General features: G+C 52.0%; 1 protein-coding gene across 3 annotated transcripts in view; it reads left to right on the plus strand.

Moving 5' to 3' along the window:
* The window catches only part of LOC123137103 (GPI ethanolamine phosphate transferase 1), a 30,948-nt gene extending 13,558 nt beyond the window's left edge, over positions 1-17,390 (plus strand). For 2 of the 3 annotated variants that reach the window (XM_044556685.1, XM_044556687.1), the window contains exons 13-18: positions 804-906; positions 1,013-1,199; positions 1,876-1,974; positions 2,058-2,116; positions 16,028-16,133; positions 17,036-17,390. In XM_044556685.1, the coding sequence (XP_044412620.1) occupies positions 804-906; positions 1,013-1,199; positions 1,876-1,974; positions 2,058-2,116; positions 16,028-16,133; positions 17,036-17,200 (719 nt within the window). In that variant the 3' untranslated portion in view covers positions 17,201-17,390. The remainder of the gene's footprint in view (positions 1-803; positions 907-1,012; positions 1,200-1,875; positions 1,975-2,057; positions 2,117-16,027; positions 16,134-17,035) is intronic. The other variant, XR_006467745.1, reaches the window with a different exon arrangement.
* The last annotated feature ends 357 nt before the right edge of the window (positions 17,391-17,747 follow it).

Below are 17,747 nucleotides of genomic sequence, written 5' to 3' on the forward strand. Positions count from 1 at the left end.
AAGGAGCTGGCCGGGGGCGCGGGGGGCGACTTCTTGCTCGAGGCGACGTCGGGGTGGGGGTGGGAAGCTGCGGTGGCCCGACGTCGAGGCGGTGGTGATGGTGTGTGGGAGGTGGCGGTGTGCGGGGGAGGTGTGTGGGCGCGGACTGCTGGCAGGGGCACCGGAACTGGGCGGCGGCGGCGACGGGGTGGGGCGGGCGAGGGCTTGCTGTCGATGGGGGTGGAAGAGATGGCGAATGTGCCACCGACTGGCGGGCCGGGGGGAGAAGCCGGGGAGCAGGCGCGCGTAGCACGCATCCGCTTCGTGTCCGCGCCGACGCAAATGAGGCCCAAATTTGGGCCAGGAATGGGTTGCCAGGCGGACGAAAAGCGGGCGCGCGTCCGTTTGGTTGGCGCGTTGGGCCGACTTTTCTGTCCGCGGCGACCCAAACGGGCACGCGCGGACGAAATGGGTCGGCGCATTGGAGTTGCTCCTATGTCAGTGTTCAGTTTTACGGGAAAATATCACAGGACTGCACTGGAATATGTTGACAGATACTGTACATCTAAAAGAAGGAAATACAAATTATCGACACTGAGAAATAGCTGATCCCGGGTAAAGAAACTAACTTTAGTTTTACATTACCACACGGATCAACAAAGCTTCTTCTATCTGAAATCGAGTTTGCTAAACTGCATTAAACATGCAACATTTTGTTGTGGAAACCATATGGGCTATCTTTTGATTATTGTTATCCTGGTTTGCTCTTGTTGAACTTCTAAGACTTTTGGGTGTTTGTTTTTTAACATATCATGTTTTGGCAGGTTTTGCGATGGCACTACCGCTCTTTTCACCTTGTAGTGTTCTATCCCGTCTTACATCTATCTTCTTGGGTTTTGCTCCTCCGTTTCTGCTGCTTTCTATTGGGTATGCAGTTAACTTATGCTGAAGTATTCATAGATCAAAGATTTTGTTGATGTATCCATGGGATAACATGTATATGATACATTGTTTGAAAATTTGACCTCTGCAGCTATGAAGCGGTTTTCTATAGTGCTTTTGCGCTGGTACTCATGGGATGGATATTTCTTGAATCTGCCAACTTGTTTTGCTCTGAAGGAAGCAATTCTTCATGCCACAGTAGCCTTGCGGATGGATCAGTTTATGGCTATGACGAAAGATGCTTACAACTATCTGATTTACGAATCCCTCTGTTATTTGTAAGTCTATGATCTTTTTCCATTTTGTGTTCTGGACTGCAGTATGCTTTCTGAGTAATATGATCTCAATCCATAGCTGAGGTGCATAACAGCACTGAGGAAGATGTTCAGCATTATACAAGGTTTCTGAGTGATAATAGCTTATAAACATACTTTGTTCTCTCCTCTCTTAATGAAAAGGCGGCACTCCTGCCGGTTGCTTGAATTTTTTTTTTTATCTTATGAACACGGGCCATCCGCCAATATGAAGATGTATTAACTACGGTCAAAGCTGAATCCTTTAGTAGGGATAGCCAATGGAGCCTGTGAAATCAGTAGACATGCCAATAGGTAGGAAGAAAGACTCGATGGTATTGCAGTAGGACAAGGGAATTGATAGTATCATAGGCTTAAAATTTTAGGGTTCTGATGAGCGATATCAAGTGAGTTAAAGGGATTGTTAAGTCCCTTGAGGTTCCTTGTTTGCCTTATATATGTTCTGGTGCTTGTAAGTTTTCACATACTTGCCTCCACAAGCCTGACACCCGTTGGCTGTGTGAAGGCATTTCTTGATTGATGCAGTATTTTCAGGCCACTCAACATTCACATCCACCTTTCCTACCTTACTAGCTCCAAAGTTCCAAGGTCTCTGCTACTAGTGCTTGTGTATCTTTTACAAATGCATTTTGCCTTGCAGATGATCTTATTCAATGTTGCTTTCTTTGGAACTGGTAATTTTGCAAGTATTGCAAGCTTTGAGATCTCATCTGTGTACAGATTCATCACAATATTTAGTGTAAGTGCTTGTGATGTACTGTTTTTCTTTTTAAGGTCGTCTTTTTAATTCCAGTTACTGATCTCCTTTTTTTTTCGTGGCAGCCATTTCTTATGACGGCACTTCTTATTTTCAAATTGTTCATTCCATATATGCTTGTCATGTAAGTTTTCTCTGCCTTTTTGATCATATGTGAGTTTTTTGACGAAATGCAGCAGCGCTGCTTTCAGTTATATTAAGAGGAATAAATAAAGTTACAGGACACGAAAAGCGAAGCACAAAAGAAAAGAAAAACCTGAGATGCTAGCCTGTACAACAGAGATTAATAGAGATGTTCAGGATGTCACACTGTACCCTGGCACCCCGGTGCCACACCATACATTCAGTTCAGAGATCTTAGCAACAAGATGAGCAGCGATAGCTTTGTTATTGATGATCCTGCAGCTCCTTTCCTTCCAGACCATCCACCTCGCAAGGATGGTTAGGGATCCCCACCGACGCTGTTTTCTAGCCGAGAGAGCAGCAATGCGTTAGACCACCAGCCTACAATGTTAGCAGCAGAAGGTGCTCGAGACAGCTTCAGGTTGGGCATTGGGAGCAGCAACTTCCTAACGTCTGTAGTGAAGGAGCAGCAAACCAAGATATGCGAGATTGTTTATGGATGGATGTGGCACAATCTGCTTATAGGATTATGCGACCAACCTCTTCGCGGAGATGATCCTGCTTAGGTACCGCGTCCGGCTTTTCATCGAGGGCCTGCTCAATGAGGCCTTCTTGGTGGAGACGGTGCAACAGGCGATGTGCCACTTCCACACCATCGCTGTGTCCTCGCTGGAGCGTGAAATCTCTCGTACTTCATTGTCTACGCTTGGATGGCCGACCCAACTTGCTGCTGAAGGTGATGTTTAGGATCGGTAAATCGCTTCCGAGCAACAACCCCTCCAGTTGCTAGCGTGAAGATCTCTCGTACTTCATTGTCTACGCTTGGGTGGCCGACCCCAACTTGCTGCTGAAGAGGGTGATGTTTAGGGTCGGTAAATCGCTGCCGAGCAACAATCCCTCCAGTTGCTCGCACTGCCGGACGGCTTCAACGAGAACGTCAATGACAACCCATGGGATTTGTTGGACATCCCACACCCTGTGGCCCTGCGGTACCCAGTGCTGATCCATCTCGACTCCCTCGCCTACTTCCCGTGTCCTGAGGGCATTCCAGCGGCGTCTGGTGATGCTGCTGGTGACGGTTATTGGGACACCTCCATCTGTTGCTACCCTTGTGCTCGAGGGCTTATCGATGCCCCCCATCTCCCGAGCCTGCCCGTTCGGTCTTCTTCCGTCTTGGCAGGAGCTCTTCCTCGAATCGGTGCCGCAAGCCGGGTGCTCACCATGCTGGGCTGCTGTCCAGTTTGTTGCCGGCACCTGCGCCTCTCCCTCCACAAGTGCTCGGTTTGCAGGCGCCTGTTCCGTCTCTTCCAGTGGATGACCTAGCGAACATAGTCGAGGTTGAATCTAAAGGATCTACTGCTGGATAAATACCCTTGGAAGCTAATCCTCTGGAAAGTACGGTAGTAGCATCCAAATGTGCAAATGTTGTGGCAGGGGCAGGGTCGGTCAAATCGTCTGCAGGTACATAAACTGCTTGAATCGAAGTTATAGATCCCTTTTTGGTAGACGAAACACATCGAAATGGTACCAGCCGTACTTAATAATAGAAGGATTTGGCAGAAATATGTAAAATTGTCCCTCCTAAAAAAATTACGAAGGACACACTCCCCTCTCTGTTACCTCCCGTCCATGGTGGGCTGTCGGGCGATGGCAACGGCGGGCTAACGGTGCAGTTGGGCGCATGCTCACAGCCTCCCACGTTGTCTGACAGCTGTACCACGTCTGGTTGCTCGGGCGGGCCGCTGGCCACTGCTGTCGCTCCTAAGCTCGCGTGCACTCTGGTGCAACCCTCAGCATCCGTGAGCTCTGCCCTGCTCCCTCCCATGAGCGCTTTCTCTTCTCGGCTGCACCGCGGCTGGAGCATTGCCGTTATGATGCTGATGTTTGGGCGATGGAAATGCGAGCCCCGGCTCCTCCCTCTTCAACGCCTACTGCGAGACGGTCAAGGCGAGGGACTAGACCACCTGCTCTGTCGGGCCCATCCTTGGGTCCGCTCCGGTGCATGCTGCCCTTGTCATTGACTAGATGGAAGCGGGCTTGCAGCTTCTCCGCCTGGAGTTGCATGACCTGCCCCCAGCCTTCTGCCGAGCCGGTAGTTGGGCTACTTCCAAGGGCCTTTGGGCCAGGAAAACATTGAGAGTGCAACCGAGCCGCCCGCTCCTTACGACATGTGTCGATCGGCCGTCATTGGGCTCTTCTCTTAATCCTCTTGCGCCCATGCAGGTTTCGCTGGCCTCCCAAGATGCGATTCAGCAGACTGCTGCTAGTGAGATATCTCGTGCCCCACCGCCACCCTCGCCAACGGTGACGGCGTCCCCCCTTCGCCGCCCTCGACCGGTTCATCGCTTACATCCCCGAGCCTGTGATCCCGGGCATCCTCGCAATCACACCGTTCAAGCCAATGGGCGCACCCAGGAGACAGCGCGCTCATGTGTCACCGTCTGGCCAAGTCTAGGTGCGGCGGCGATGCCATCTCGCAGGCGCAGAAGCTGATCTGCAAGAAGCTGGGGCTGCCATTTGAGGAGAAGGAGCAGGACCTTGCTGCTCTGTTAGCAGTAGTATTGGCAGAACTTCAAGGATGGGCTGGCTCTGGTGGAGATTGATGCGCCCACGGCGCTGCTGCACGCGGTTGGTGGCCGTAGGATGCAGAAGACCTAAGAAGCACGGATACGGGGACGGAAACACGGGGATATGCATACGAGGATACGGGATACATCATTTTCCAAAAACAGCCATTCAGGGATACGGCGGGGTATATAAGTATTTAGAAAAATAGATAAGAAAGTATTTAGAAAAATAAATATGAATAAAGATTTAATGAGAATTTTTTAGTACTGGATATATATTGTCTCCTTTCTATTCATCAAAGAACTCCGGCTATGTTATCTCAACATAGCTGGTCCCAAGCCCGAGTAAAGGAGGAGGGTTGTGATAGGCTTGGCGAGCCAGCGTAAAAACTCAGCCACTCTTATGGAGATGAAACCCAAAAGATTTTCGTTGGGGCGTAACCCTCTCAGCGACGCGCCACATCGGAACCCGGGTGTGGTGGCAAATGGGCAAGGGCCGGGCCGTCACCCCCCTGCTGGCGCGCCGTATCTTGATCCGGATACGGTGGCAAGTGAGCGAGGATCGGGTCGTCGCATCCTTAGTGGCGCGTTACATCGGTGCCCGGATGTAGTGGAAAATGAGCAAGGGTCTTTGCATTTGACTCGATGAGTGCGAAGGGTAAGGAAGCTAGCCGAGCCTAGGAGGATTCGCTTAGGTAGCTGGAACGTAGGGTCTCTAACAGGGAAGCTTCGGGAACTAGTTGATGCAGCGGTGAGGAGAGGTGTTGACATCCTTTGCGTCCAAGAAACCAAATGGTGGGGACAGAAGGCGAAGGAGGTGGAGGATACCGGCTTTAAGCTGTGGTACACGGGGACGGCTGCTAACAGAAATGGCGTAGGCATCTTGATCAACAAGAGCCTCAAGTATGGAGTGGTAGACATCAAGAGACGTGGGGGCCGGATTATCCTGGTCAAGCTGGTAGTTGGGGACTTAGTTCTCAATGTTATCAGCGCGTATGCCCCGTAAGTGGGCCACAATGAGAACACCAAGGGAGTTCTGGGAAGGCCTGGAAGACATGGTTAGGAGTGTACCGATTGGTGAGAAGCTCTTCATAGGAGGAGACCTCAATGGCCACGTGGGTACATCTAACACAGGTTTTGAAGGGGCACATGGGGGCTTTGGCTATGGCATCAGGAATCAAGGAGAAGATGTCTTAAGCTTTGCTCTAGCCTACGGCATGATTGTAGCTAACACCCTCTTTAGAAAGAGAGAATCACATCTGGTGATTTTTAGTAGTGGCCAACACTTGCCAGATCGATTTCATCCTCTCGAGAAGAGAAGATAGGCGCGTGCCTAGACTGTAAGGTGATACCTGGAGAGTGTTGTACCCCAGCATAAGCTGGTGGTTGTTGACTTCTGCTTTCAGATTCGTGTCCAGCGGGATAAGCGTGCCAAAGTCGCTAGAACGAAGTGGTGGAAGCTCAAGGGGGAGGTAGCTCAGGCGTTCAAGGAGAGGGTCATTAAGGAGGGCCCTTGGGAGGAAGGAGGGGATGCGGACAATGTGTGGATGAAGATGGCAACTTGCATTCGTAAGGTGGCCTCAGAGGAGTTTGGAGTGTCCAAGGGAAGGAGAAGCGAAGATAAGGATACCTGGTGGTGGAATGATGATGTCCAGAAGGCGATTAAAGAGAAGAAAGATTGCTTCAGACGCCTATACCTGGATAGGAGTGCAGACAACATAGAGAAGTACAAGATGGCGAAGAAGGCTGCAAGGCGAGCTGTCAGTGAAGCAAGGGGCCGAGCATATGAGGACCTCTACCAACGGTTAGGTACGAAGGAAGGCGAAAGGGACATCTATAAGATGGCCAAGATTCGAGAGAGGAAGACAAAGGATATTGGCCAAGTCGAATGCATCAAGGACGGAGCAAACCAACTCTTGGTGAAGGACGAGGAGATTAAGCATAGATGGCAGGAGTACTTCGACCAGCTGTTCAATGGGGAGAATGAGAGTTCTACCATTGAACTGGACGACTCCTTTGATGAGACCAGCATGCGCTTTGTGCGGTGAATCCAGGAGTCTGAGGTCAAGGAGGCGCTAAAAAGGATGGAAGGAGGCAAGGCGATGGGCCCTGATTGTATCCCCATTGAGGTGTGGAAAGGCCTCTGGGACATAGCGATAGTATGGCTAACCAAGCTTTTCAACCTCATTTTTCGGGCAAACAAGATGCCAGAAGAATGGAGACGGACTATATTAGTACCAATCTTCAAGAGCAAGGGGGATGTTCAGAGTTATACTAATTACCGTGGAATTAAGCTGATGAGCCATACAATGAAGCTATGGGAGAGAGTCATTGAGCACCGCTTAAGAAGAATGACAAGCGTGACCAAAAATCAGTTTGGTTTCATGCCTGGGAGGTCGAGCATGGAAGCCATTTTCTTGGTACGACAACTTATGGAGAGATACAGGGAGCAAAAGGACTTGCATATGGTGTTCATTGACTTGGAGAAGGCCTATGATAAGATACTGTGGAATGTCATGTGGTGGGCCTTGGAGAAACACAAAGTCCCCGTAAAGTACATTACCCTCATCAAGGACATGTACGATAATGTTGTGACAAGTGTTCGAACAAGTGATGTCGAGACTGATGACTTCCCGATTAAGCTAGGACTGCACCAAGGGTTAGCTTTGAGCCCTTATCTTTTTGCCTTGGTGATGGATGAGGTCACAAGGGATATACAAGGAGATATCCCATGGTGTATGCTCTTTGCGGATGATGTGGTGCTAGTTGACGATAGTCGGACGAGGGTAAATAGGAAGTTAGAGTTATGGAGACAAACCTTGGAATCGAAAGGGTTTAGGCTTAGTAGAACTAAAACCGAGTACATGATGTGCACACAAGTACTACTAGGTGTGAGGAGGAGGAGGAGGTTAGCCTTGATGGGCAGATGGTACCTCAGAAGGACACCTTTCGATATTTGGGGTCAATGCTTCAGGAGGATGGGGGTATTGATGAAGATGTGAACCATCGAATCAAAGCCGGATGGATGAAGTGGCGCCAAGCTTCTGGCCTTCTCTGTGACAAGAGAGTGCCACAAAAGCTAAAAGGCAAGTTCTACAGGACGACAGTTCGACATGCAATGCTGTATGGCGCTGAGTGTTGGCCGACTAAAAGGCGACATGTTCAACAGTTAGGTGTGGCAGAGATGTGTATGTTGAGATGGATGTGTGGCCACATGAGGAAGGATCGAGTCTGGAATGATGATATACGAGATAGAGTTGGGGTAGCACCAATTGAATAGAAGCTTGTCCAACATCGTCTAAGATGGTTTGGGCATATTCAACGCAGACCTCCAGAAGCTCCAGTGCATAGCGGACGGCTAAAGCGTGCGGAGGATGTCAAGAGTGGGCGGGGTAGACCGAATTTGACATGGGAGGAGTCCGTTAAGAGAGACCTGAAGGATTGGAGTATCACCAAAGAACTAGCTATGGACAGGGGTGCGTGGAAGCTTGCTATCCATGTGCCAGAGCCATGAGAGTTGGCCGCGAGATCGTATGGGTTTCACCTCTAGCCTACCCCAACTTGTTTGGGACTAAAGGCTTTGTTGTTGTTGTTGTTCTATTCATCAAAGATTGAGAGCAGTCCACCCAGAGCCCATGTAGCTCTCCGTCCACTTATAAGCCCATGGAAGTCCCCGTCCACTTAGAGCCCATGCAAGGCCCAATTCCAGAAAATCCTAGACTAGTAGCGTTCCAGCCATCCCCAACTACCCATTCTCGTAATCCTTTTCTCCAGCCGCCAGTGAAGAAACCACAACGCTGCCAAATCGGCAGCTTCCATCACCCATCTTCTCCCTGCCCAAACCTTCTTCCTCGCTGGCCACAACACTCCCCATCTTTCTTCGTGCCGGAGCTTCTTCCTTGTTAGCGGCCGCCTTGCCATCTTCCTCTACCAAGATCTCCTTCCTTGCTAGCAGCCCTCGAGGTTACCTTCTCGACCATGGTTGCTATCAGGAGGAGAACTGGGCAACAGCATGGTCACTAGAGGCTGGTTGCCGAGTCCCACCGTGTCCACGCTGTATCTAAGGCCGTATCCCGATTTTTTTTTTAATTCGAAAAAGTTGGGATACTGCGGGATACGCGTATCCAGCCGTATCCCCGTGTCCCCCCGTATCAGGACGGCAAATCGGCAGTTCTGGCCGTATCGGTGCTTCTTAGCAAAAGACTGCTCGAGCGACTGTCGTGGTGCTATGTATCTGCATCTTACAGCCTCCTAGTCTTTGCCAGCTTAGTTTCCATGATTCAGTGCAAATTATTGGTTTGGAATGTCCGGTGGGCTTAATTCACCCACTCGTAGAGCTGCTATAGCTGCTATTACAGGTGTTGTGCAACAGAAGAATGTGTCAGTTGTCAGTTTGCAGAAGTCCAAGATGAATATGCTTGATGCCCCAATTATCAATGATTTTGTGGTCTTGGTTTTGATCACTTCGCTTTCACCCCATCTGTTGGTGCTAGTGGAGGAGTGATCACTGCTTGGAAGGATGATATTCTTTCGGTTTGTGCGAGTCTTTGCTCTGCTCATTTTGTATCCATCAACTGTTTGCAAAGAAGTTCTGGTAAACAGCGGCAATTGTAAACATCTATGGCCCTCAATCTATCGCAAACAAGGTTGCTTTTGTTGGTTGATCTGAAATCTCTGGCTAGTGCTACTCCGGTCCAATTATTTTCACCGGTGACTTTAACCTTAAGTTAATGTTGATGTGCAAAGTTTTAGCCTAGTAACTTTGTAGTTGTGTATGCTCCCACGTCGCAGAAACCGCCGCCGCCGCGCGCGTCCTGAGACGGCCACCCGCGCCTTGCCCCCGCAGCGCCCGTCGCCGGAGGAGAGCGCCGGCCTTTGTTTCCGCTGCCTCGACCCCGGTGACCCTGTGAGGGACTGCCCGAACGACATCCGCTGCCAATGCTGCCTCTACCCTGACCTTGGCTCCCGAGACTGCCACAAGTACTGCCGCGGCGTGCTTCGTGCGCCCCCTCGCGCTGCCATCCCCGGCCGTCGTGCCGCGGGAGCCGCAACGCCTCCTGGCCCTGCCCCCACCCGCTGCGGCGCGCGACTCCGCCGTGCCGGCCCAGCCTCCCTCCCGGTGCGTGTGGTCATGCCACGCTCCGTCGAGATGAAGGAGGCCGAGCTTGTTCTGCGTCGTGGGATGTTGGTCTCCATCACGGGAGCCAGGCCGGCGGTCACGCCTGGTGAGGTCGAAGCCATGCTGCACTCCTCCCTCAACCTCCAGCCCGGTGACTTCTCCGTCCACGTGCACCACCCGGAGGATTTTCTCATCATCTTCTCCACCAACGAGACGATGCATCGTCTTGCGGGCGACCATTTCATCAATGGACCCGGCTTCACCTTGTCGCTCCGCCCATGGAACAAGCTGGCCCACGCCGGCGTGAGCTCCTTCGAGCACACCGTCCAGCTGGAGCTGCATGGGATCCCGGTGCATGCTTGGCATCTCTCCACCGCTGAGCACCTGCTCGGCACCAGTTATTGGATCGAGCGGTTGCACCTGAGCACGCGGTCGCGTGCCGACCTCGCCTTTTTTTGGCCGAGGGCGCGCACGCACGACTCGGCCAGCATCTGCCGTGAAGCCATCCCGGAAATCATGGAAACTGTCCCCACCCGCAACCGCACCCTGCAGCTGACCGTCCGCACACTCATCTACCCCGTGTCCATCAAGGTCCTTGGCGCCGCCATTGACCACGCTGCTTCGGCCGCTGCCGGCAACGAGGGAAGCCCGAGTGATGGCGCGCCTGGTGGTGACGCCGGCGACGAGGCACGCCAGGACGAGGCTGGGCGCAACCACGTCCGCTGCCGTAGCCGCAAGCGACGACGCACATCCGACGCTGGCGATGGCCGCGCGGACGACATGGCTATGGACTCGACTGGCTAGAGAGCCATCGACCACCGTGCCCGTGCTGATGGGATAGCCGTCGTCGCTGGTTGGCCCGTATCCCGCCGTCGTACGGTCGAGGCGGCACCATCGCGCGAAGGTGCTCATGGATGCACGATGGAACCCTGGCCCATGGTTGGTGGACCACGGCGTTCTCGTCGCCTTTCCAGAAGGGGAAGGAGAGGTGGAAAGAAAAAGTGCGCCGCGGAGGCTGCCGGCCGTGCCAAGGCTGCACCCCTGCTCGCTGGCCCACCCACGCGTCCTGGGGAGGCACGGTGCCAGATGTCCCGCCCCCCTTGGCGGAGAACCTCCCCCTGTGATCCTGCGCACATGACCAGGGCTATCCAGTTGCCGCAGTGCACCCGGCCAATCCTGGCAGCCCCATGGGCCACCTGTCGCTGGACAGCGAGGTCTCCGATTCACCCAACCCCGGGCCCGAGGCTGATCCTTTGTCGGGGCAAAGAGGCGCTTCGCCTTTGTCAGTGCCTGCTGTGGTGATGCCCCAGGCTGACCAGTCCACGGACCCAATCCCCTCGACGCGGGACGACACGTTGCAAGTTCAAACTTTGGTGCCAACCCCGCCGCGTGACCAAGACGGAGTGCTTCTGGATCCCTCTGAGAGAAATGCGCAGAGCCCCTCTTTGGCGGCCCCTCACGTAGCACATGCCGCACCCATGAACAACCCCGTGGCCCACTCGGCCCAGGCTGCTGGCCCCTCAAGACAGGGACCCCCCACGCGCTTCGCCTCCCCGCGGTCACGATGTGCCACTCCCGTCCGCGAGCTGCTGCAGTAGCGACGACTACCTGGACACTAGCGACTTCCTCGCAGGAGCTACCAAGTAGATCGACTCCGCCCTACCGACCCCGGGGAGGCGGCAATGGCGATGCCCGCCCAACTTCACCCCTCTGCGCGGACGATCCGCCTCGTCCACGACATGCAAGACTGCAGCTCCGCCCACGGCGGCGTGCTCAAATCCACATCCTACGCACTCTTGGGATCATCGGACTCAACCAGAAGATCATGGCTGCGGAGATGCAAACTTATGATGGGCTCTTCGTGACGCCTCTCCCCATGTCTGTCCTCTTGGCCATCGCTGCGCTGGTCGATCGTGAGCTCCACACCGATCTTGCCATCGTGCCGATCACCATGGTGATCGCGGGCAGCCCGATAGAGGCCTAGCTGCGCCACCGCGCCCGCTCATTGACCCCTGTTCCATGGATTACGCCCCTAAGATCCTAGTTTGGAATGTGCGCGGCCTCAACGCGTGTGCTCGCCGCAACGCCATCCGGTCGTCTGCTTCCAGGAAACAAAGATGGAGTTAATCTGCTCGTCGGTCGTCCTTGAGACTCTTGGTTCGGATTTTGACGACTACGTGTACCTGCCCGCGCTAGGGACCCGTGGCGGCATTCCACTGGCCTGGAAGAGTAGAGAGGTGACCATCACCGATCCTCTTTTCACCACCAACGCCTTGTCTGCTAAGGTCTCTACCCTGTCCGGTGCCGGCACGCCGTGGTGGCTCACCGTGGTCTACGGACCCCAGCATGACGACACCAAGATTGCCTTCCTACAGGAGCTACGCGACATCCGTGATGAATGCCCTGGGCCATGGATGCTTTGTGGGGACTTCAACCTTATATACCATGACGAGGACAAGAACAATGCGAACGTCAACCGCCGCATGATGGGTCGCTTCAGACGCGTGCTCAACGACCTAGCACTTAAGGAGGTTTACCTTGACAGGAGACGCTACACTTGGTCGAACAAGCAATCGCCCCCGACCCTCGTCCACCTCGACCGTGTACTCTGCACCATGGACTGGGAGGAGCTGCATGGCGCGTGTCACCTTCGCTGCCCCGCCTCCGTCGTCTCCAACCACAACCCTCTCTACCTGGATTGCTCTCCGGTGGCACCGACGCATCGACGTTTCCACTTCGACGATTTTTGGATCCGCCTTGACGGCTTCCACGACGTCGTTGCGGAAGCTTGGAACTCGGTCCACGAGACTGACCCCTTCCGGCGCTTCATGATGCGCATGCACGCCACCGCGCGCAAGCTCACGAGCTGGAGCTCGCGGACCGTCGGCAACGTGCGCCTCAAGCTGGCAATCTCTCGGGAGCTTCTCCTTCGGCTCGACATAGCGCAGGAGAGCAGGGCCTTGTCCCCGCATGAGGACTGGCTGCGTCATCAGATCAAGGCCTCCTATCTGGGCCTTGCTTCTTTGGAGCGCACCATTGCCCGCCAGCGCACCCGCCTCGCGACCCTAAAGGACGGCGACGCCAGCATCTCGTTCTACCACCAGCAGTGCACCTATCGGCGGCAAAAGAAAATGGTGCACAACCTTGTGGTCGAGGATGAGGTGATCACGGACCCGAGCGACATGGCCGCGGCGGCATACGCGCACTTTGATGCCCTGCTTGGCACCGTCGTGCCCCGGGAGTGCACTCTGGAGCTCTTCGCCCTCATCACGCCTGCAAACCTGGATGACCTCGAGGCACCCTTTGACGCCGAGGAAATCTGGCAGGCCGTCAAGCGGATGCCCGCGCACAAGACGCCAGGTCGACTTCACTGCAGAATTCTTGCGTGCATGTTGGCCAACCGTCAAACAAGACCTTGTTGACGTATTCCAGCAGCTATTCGCGCTTCGAGGCCGGGGTTTTAGTTGCTTAAACCAGGCACTCCTCATGCTGCTATCTAAGCGCGCGGACGCTCGCAGCCTCAGCGATTACAGACACGTAAGCCTCATTCACCTCCTCGCCAAGATCTTCGCGAAGGTTCTCTCGCTGCGACTCGTGCCTAAGCTCAACTCACTCGTTAGCGCGAACCAGAACGCGTTCATCCCTGGGCGCAGCTTGCACGACAACTTCGTCCTGGTGCGCGGCAGTCCGCGCGCCTACTCCATCAGCTTGGGGCCCCTCGCGTACTGATAAAGCTGACTTGGCACGAGCCTTCGACTCGATCAGCTAGCCGTTCCTCTTCGAGGTCCTGCACCACTACGGATTTGGCGACCATTTCCTGGACTGGCTGGGCATTCTTCTTTCCTCGGCCATCAGCAAGGTGCTCCTGAATGGCAAGCCCGGCCCGGCCATCTGGCACCGCTGCGGGTTCCTACAGGGCGATCCCCTTTCGCCCCAGCTATTCGTCCTAGCGGTTGACACGCTTGTCCGCCTCCTACGCCACGCCACCGAGCTGGGCATCTTGCAGCAGCTCCACCCCCGGCGACCGATCCCTGTCGTATCGCTATATGCGGACGATGTGATCCTATTCTGCCACCCCTCGCCAGGCGACATCCTGGCGGTGCAAGCGATCCTGCAGCTCTTTGGACGTGCCTCGGGCCTCCAGGTGAACTTCCTAAAGAGTTCGACCACTCATATTCGTTGCGATGACGACGATGTGGCGCCCGTCATTGGTTTGCTTGGCTGCCCCATCGTGGACTTGCCGATCACCTACCTTGGCATCCCATTGACGATCAGACGCCCCTCCGTTGCTCTACTCCAGCCCATGGTTGACAAAACCACGGGCATGCTCCCTACATGGAAGGCGCGGCTCATGAACAAGGCCGGCCGCCTCGCGTTCGTCAAAGCCGTGCTCAGCGCAATCCCTATCCATCAGCTGCTGGTTCTAGCACCTTCGAAGAGGATCATCAAGGCGCTTGAGAAAATCCAGAGGGGATTCCTTGGGCAGGACGCACGGAAGCCAATGGTGGCAATTGCCATGTTAACTGGCGACGCGTCGCCCGACTGATCTCGCTTGGAGGACTAGGCGTCCACGACCTCGAGTGGACCGGCCTCACGCTACGCACACATTGGTTGTGGCTAAGCCGCACTGACAGCACCAGAGCTTGGAGCGGTCTTGATTTAGACGAGCGAGTCTTCTTCGCCTCGACAACCATGCAAATCGGCAATGACATGAAGGCCCTGTTCTGGGAGGACCGCTGGATGGTGGGATGCTTGGTTCGCGAGATCGCGCCACGACTATACTCCTGCATTCCAAAGCGTCGCCGAACACTGCGGACGGTGGCGGACGGCCTTCAGGCCAACAACTGGGCGCACGACATCCAAGGCACCATTGGCATACAAGAGATCAGCGAATATTTACAGCTATGGCACCTCATCGAGCACACGACGCTTTCTGCCGAGCCGGATCGCCTCATCTGGAAGTGGAGCTCGAAGGGCACATACACTGCCCAGTCTGCCTACCTAGCCACATTCCATGGATCCACCACCTGTGACGCCTGGAAGCTTACTTGGAAGTGCTGGGCACCGCCTCGCGTCCGATTCTTCCATTGGCTTGCTCACCTCGATTGATGCTGGACCGCTGACCGCCTCGCCCGCCGCGGCCTGCAGCACCCTGTGCGCTGCCCAATATGTGACCAGGCGCCGGAGACCATCCAACATCTCCTCCTCGCCTGCCCATTCTCACGGCAGATTTGGTACGAGGTACTGTGCTGGCTTAGGGTACCCTGCAACCCGTCTGACAGCGAGCCATCGATCAATTCTTGGTGGCTCTCCGCGAGGCAGCTCACGCCCAAGCCCAAGCGCAAGGGCCTCACCTTCGCGGCCCTGCTCATACCATGGATGATCTGGAAACACCGAAATGATTGCGTCTTTGAGAGAGCCAGCCCCTCAGGCGCTGATGACCAAGATCAAGGAGGAAGCGGCCCTCTGGGCCAGAGCCGGAGCGCTGGGGCTTCGCGCCCTCACCCCCCAAACCTGGGATGTAAACTGATTTTGCGCTTTTGCATTGTATGTTTGCCTCCTAGGAGGATTTAACCCAAACTCCCGCCTTTTCAATGAAATGAAACGCAAAGGTCTTTTGCGTTTTCTTGAAAAAAAAAAGGTTCCTGTTACAAAACAAGTTTTGCTGTGTGATACAAGGATGAAGCAAAAATCTGTATCCTAATCTACCTTCCCTTGTTTTTCTCTGGGAGGCAATTTTTGGAAGAATTAAGTGTAGAGCTTCAAGATAATTGATACACCATGAAGAATGAGTATATATCTCTTGGTCCTTAATGGGTAATGATAACACCAGTTACTTTTTGTATCTGACAAAATAATAGACTATAGAGTTTTCATCTTCATTTTACATATGCAGTCGGGTTAAATGTGTAATGTTCAACTTAGTACACTTGGGTGGTTTTGGGAATAATTTCGGTTCCTGTTCAACATGTTCAGTCTGCCTCTAGCATATTTGAAAGGAAAAACATACATATGGGGCATCTTCTGTATGGAACCTTTCGTTTTGTGGAGTGCCTATTTAGCGTCTGCTGTCTAGCATATAATAGAAAACAGAACATGTTCAGTCTGCAGAAGACGGGGCTTTGGGCCTTCCATATGACACCTAGATAATTTAGTCATTTTTATTCAAGTTCAACTGGATGTTATTTGTCAGTAAGCTTATATAGTATTTTCTGACTTACTGCAGATGTACATTTAGTGCCATAACCAAGATTGTACGGATTCCACGTATCGGTTGTTATTTTCTTGTAATACTGCTTTCAGATGTGATGACAATTCATTTCTTTTTTCTGGTATGTGTGTTCTGCCCTTATGTACCTGAAATTTTCTTTCAACACTTTTAGCTATTTTCTTTCATTGACCATAGTTATTTTATATACAATTTTTGTCATTTCTCATTCCCTTAACATTTGAATGGTGTTTGGTTTGTCATGTTAGAGCTCTGCCAGGTAAACGTCTTATATTACATTTGAATGATGTTTGGTTTGTCATGTTAGTAATGCTAAACTAAGCGTGAGTGTAGAATAGCTTATTCTACACCACAGTAACACTACATACAAAATATAGTAACACATTTTACAAAATATAATAATTTTTTAAAATGTAGTATATCACAAACTTGGATAGTAAAAAAATTATTTTCAAAATTACTACATTTTGTACACCGTTTTACAAGATTTTGTTTATAGCGTTACTAGTGGGTGTAGAATAAGCTATTCTACCCTCACGCTTAGAATAGTGGTATATAAAGCAGGCTTGTAAGTTATCGTTCTGTTGGCACAAGTAATGGTCTTGTAACCGTTGCTTTTAGACTGAAGTTGTAGAGTTCATGGCCTCAAGGGTTATATGCCCTTTGATAATTTTAAATTGAACTGCACCGGAGTCCAAAATTCTTCTCTTCAGAAGTGCCGCTGAACCTAGATGTTCTTTGAACCTAGATGTTCTTTGTTCAAACTTGTTGAGCTCAATACATGTTGATTTTCCTATGCTGATAGCTACGTTCAGGGCACATTTGCCATGCAGGAGTCACATGGAATACAAAATGCATGGTTCAGTTCCCACATAATTTTGAATATTTTGTGTGTGTTTCAAACAGAGACTAGGTTTTTGTCTACATAATTATCTCTGTTCAAATGGCAATTCCTACTTCCGCAGTAAATAATATGGTGAATATTCTTGTTCATTTCGACCACAGGTCCAAAACACAGGGAGCTGGATGGAGATTGGCAACAGCATTAGTCATTTTGGAATTGTGAGTGCACAAGTAGTCTTCGTGTTGCTGCTTTTTGCACTCACAAATATATACACAAAAGATATCGAAGTCTCGTCTCGGCAATTAACCTCGCGAAAATTTATGTGAATTGATCTGACTTTATATAGATTTTGCAGAATGTATCCATTTTTGTAGAACTAACTTATGGGCTGTGTTTTTACATGTGGCCTAAGTTTTGGGACTAAGCTCTTGTAGTTTATATATGTTCATTGTATTGGGTGGATTAACTTGTTTACCCATGTCGTTTCTTAGAGACAGAAGTGCCTGCTTAAAGACATAATCTGGCCACGACATCATGAATTTGTTAATGCAAATTGTCGCATTATGACTATGAGTTAAGAGGTTGTTAGGGCATCTCCACCACAGATCATCAAGCTTCCACTCGCAAATGCCTGTGGGCACGTTTGAACGTGTCAGCGGACATGTTTACCCCCTTCGTTTTTTCTGTTTACACTCCGAATAGTGAAAATAATCAAAGATAAGTACCATGGTGCATCAAGAACTCAAAGATAAATATTTCAGTGCAACAATAAGTCAAATAAAAATATTACTCCCTTCATAAAGAAATATAAGAGTATTTAGATCACTATAGTAGTGATCTAAACACTCTTGTACTCCCTCTGTTCCTAAATGT

Source organism: Triticum aestivum, chromosome 6B (assembly GCF_018294505.1).
Source record: "Triticum aestivum cultivar Chinese Spring chromosome 6B, IWGSC CS RefSeq v2.1, whole genome shotgun sequence".
Taxonomy (NCBI): domain Eukaryota; kingdom Viridiplantae; phylum Streptophyta; class Magnoliopsida; order Poales; family Poaceae; genus Triticum; species Triticum aestivum.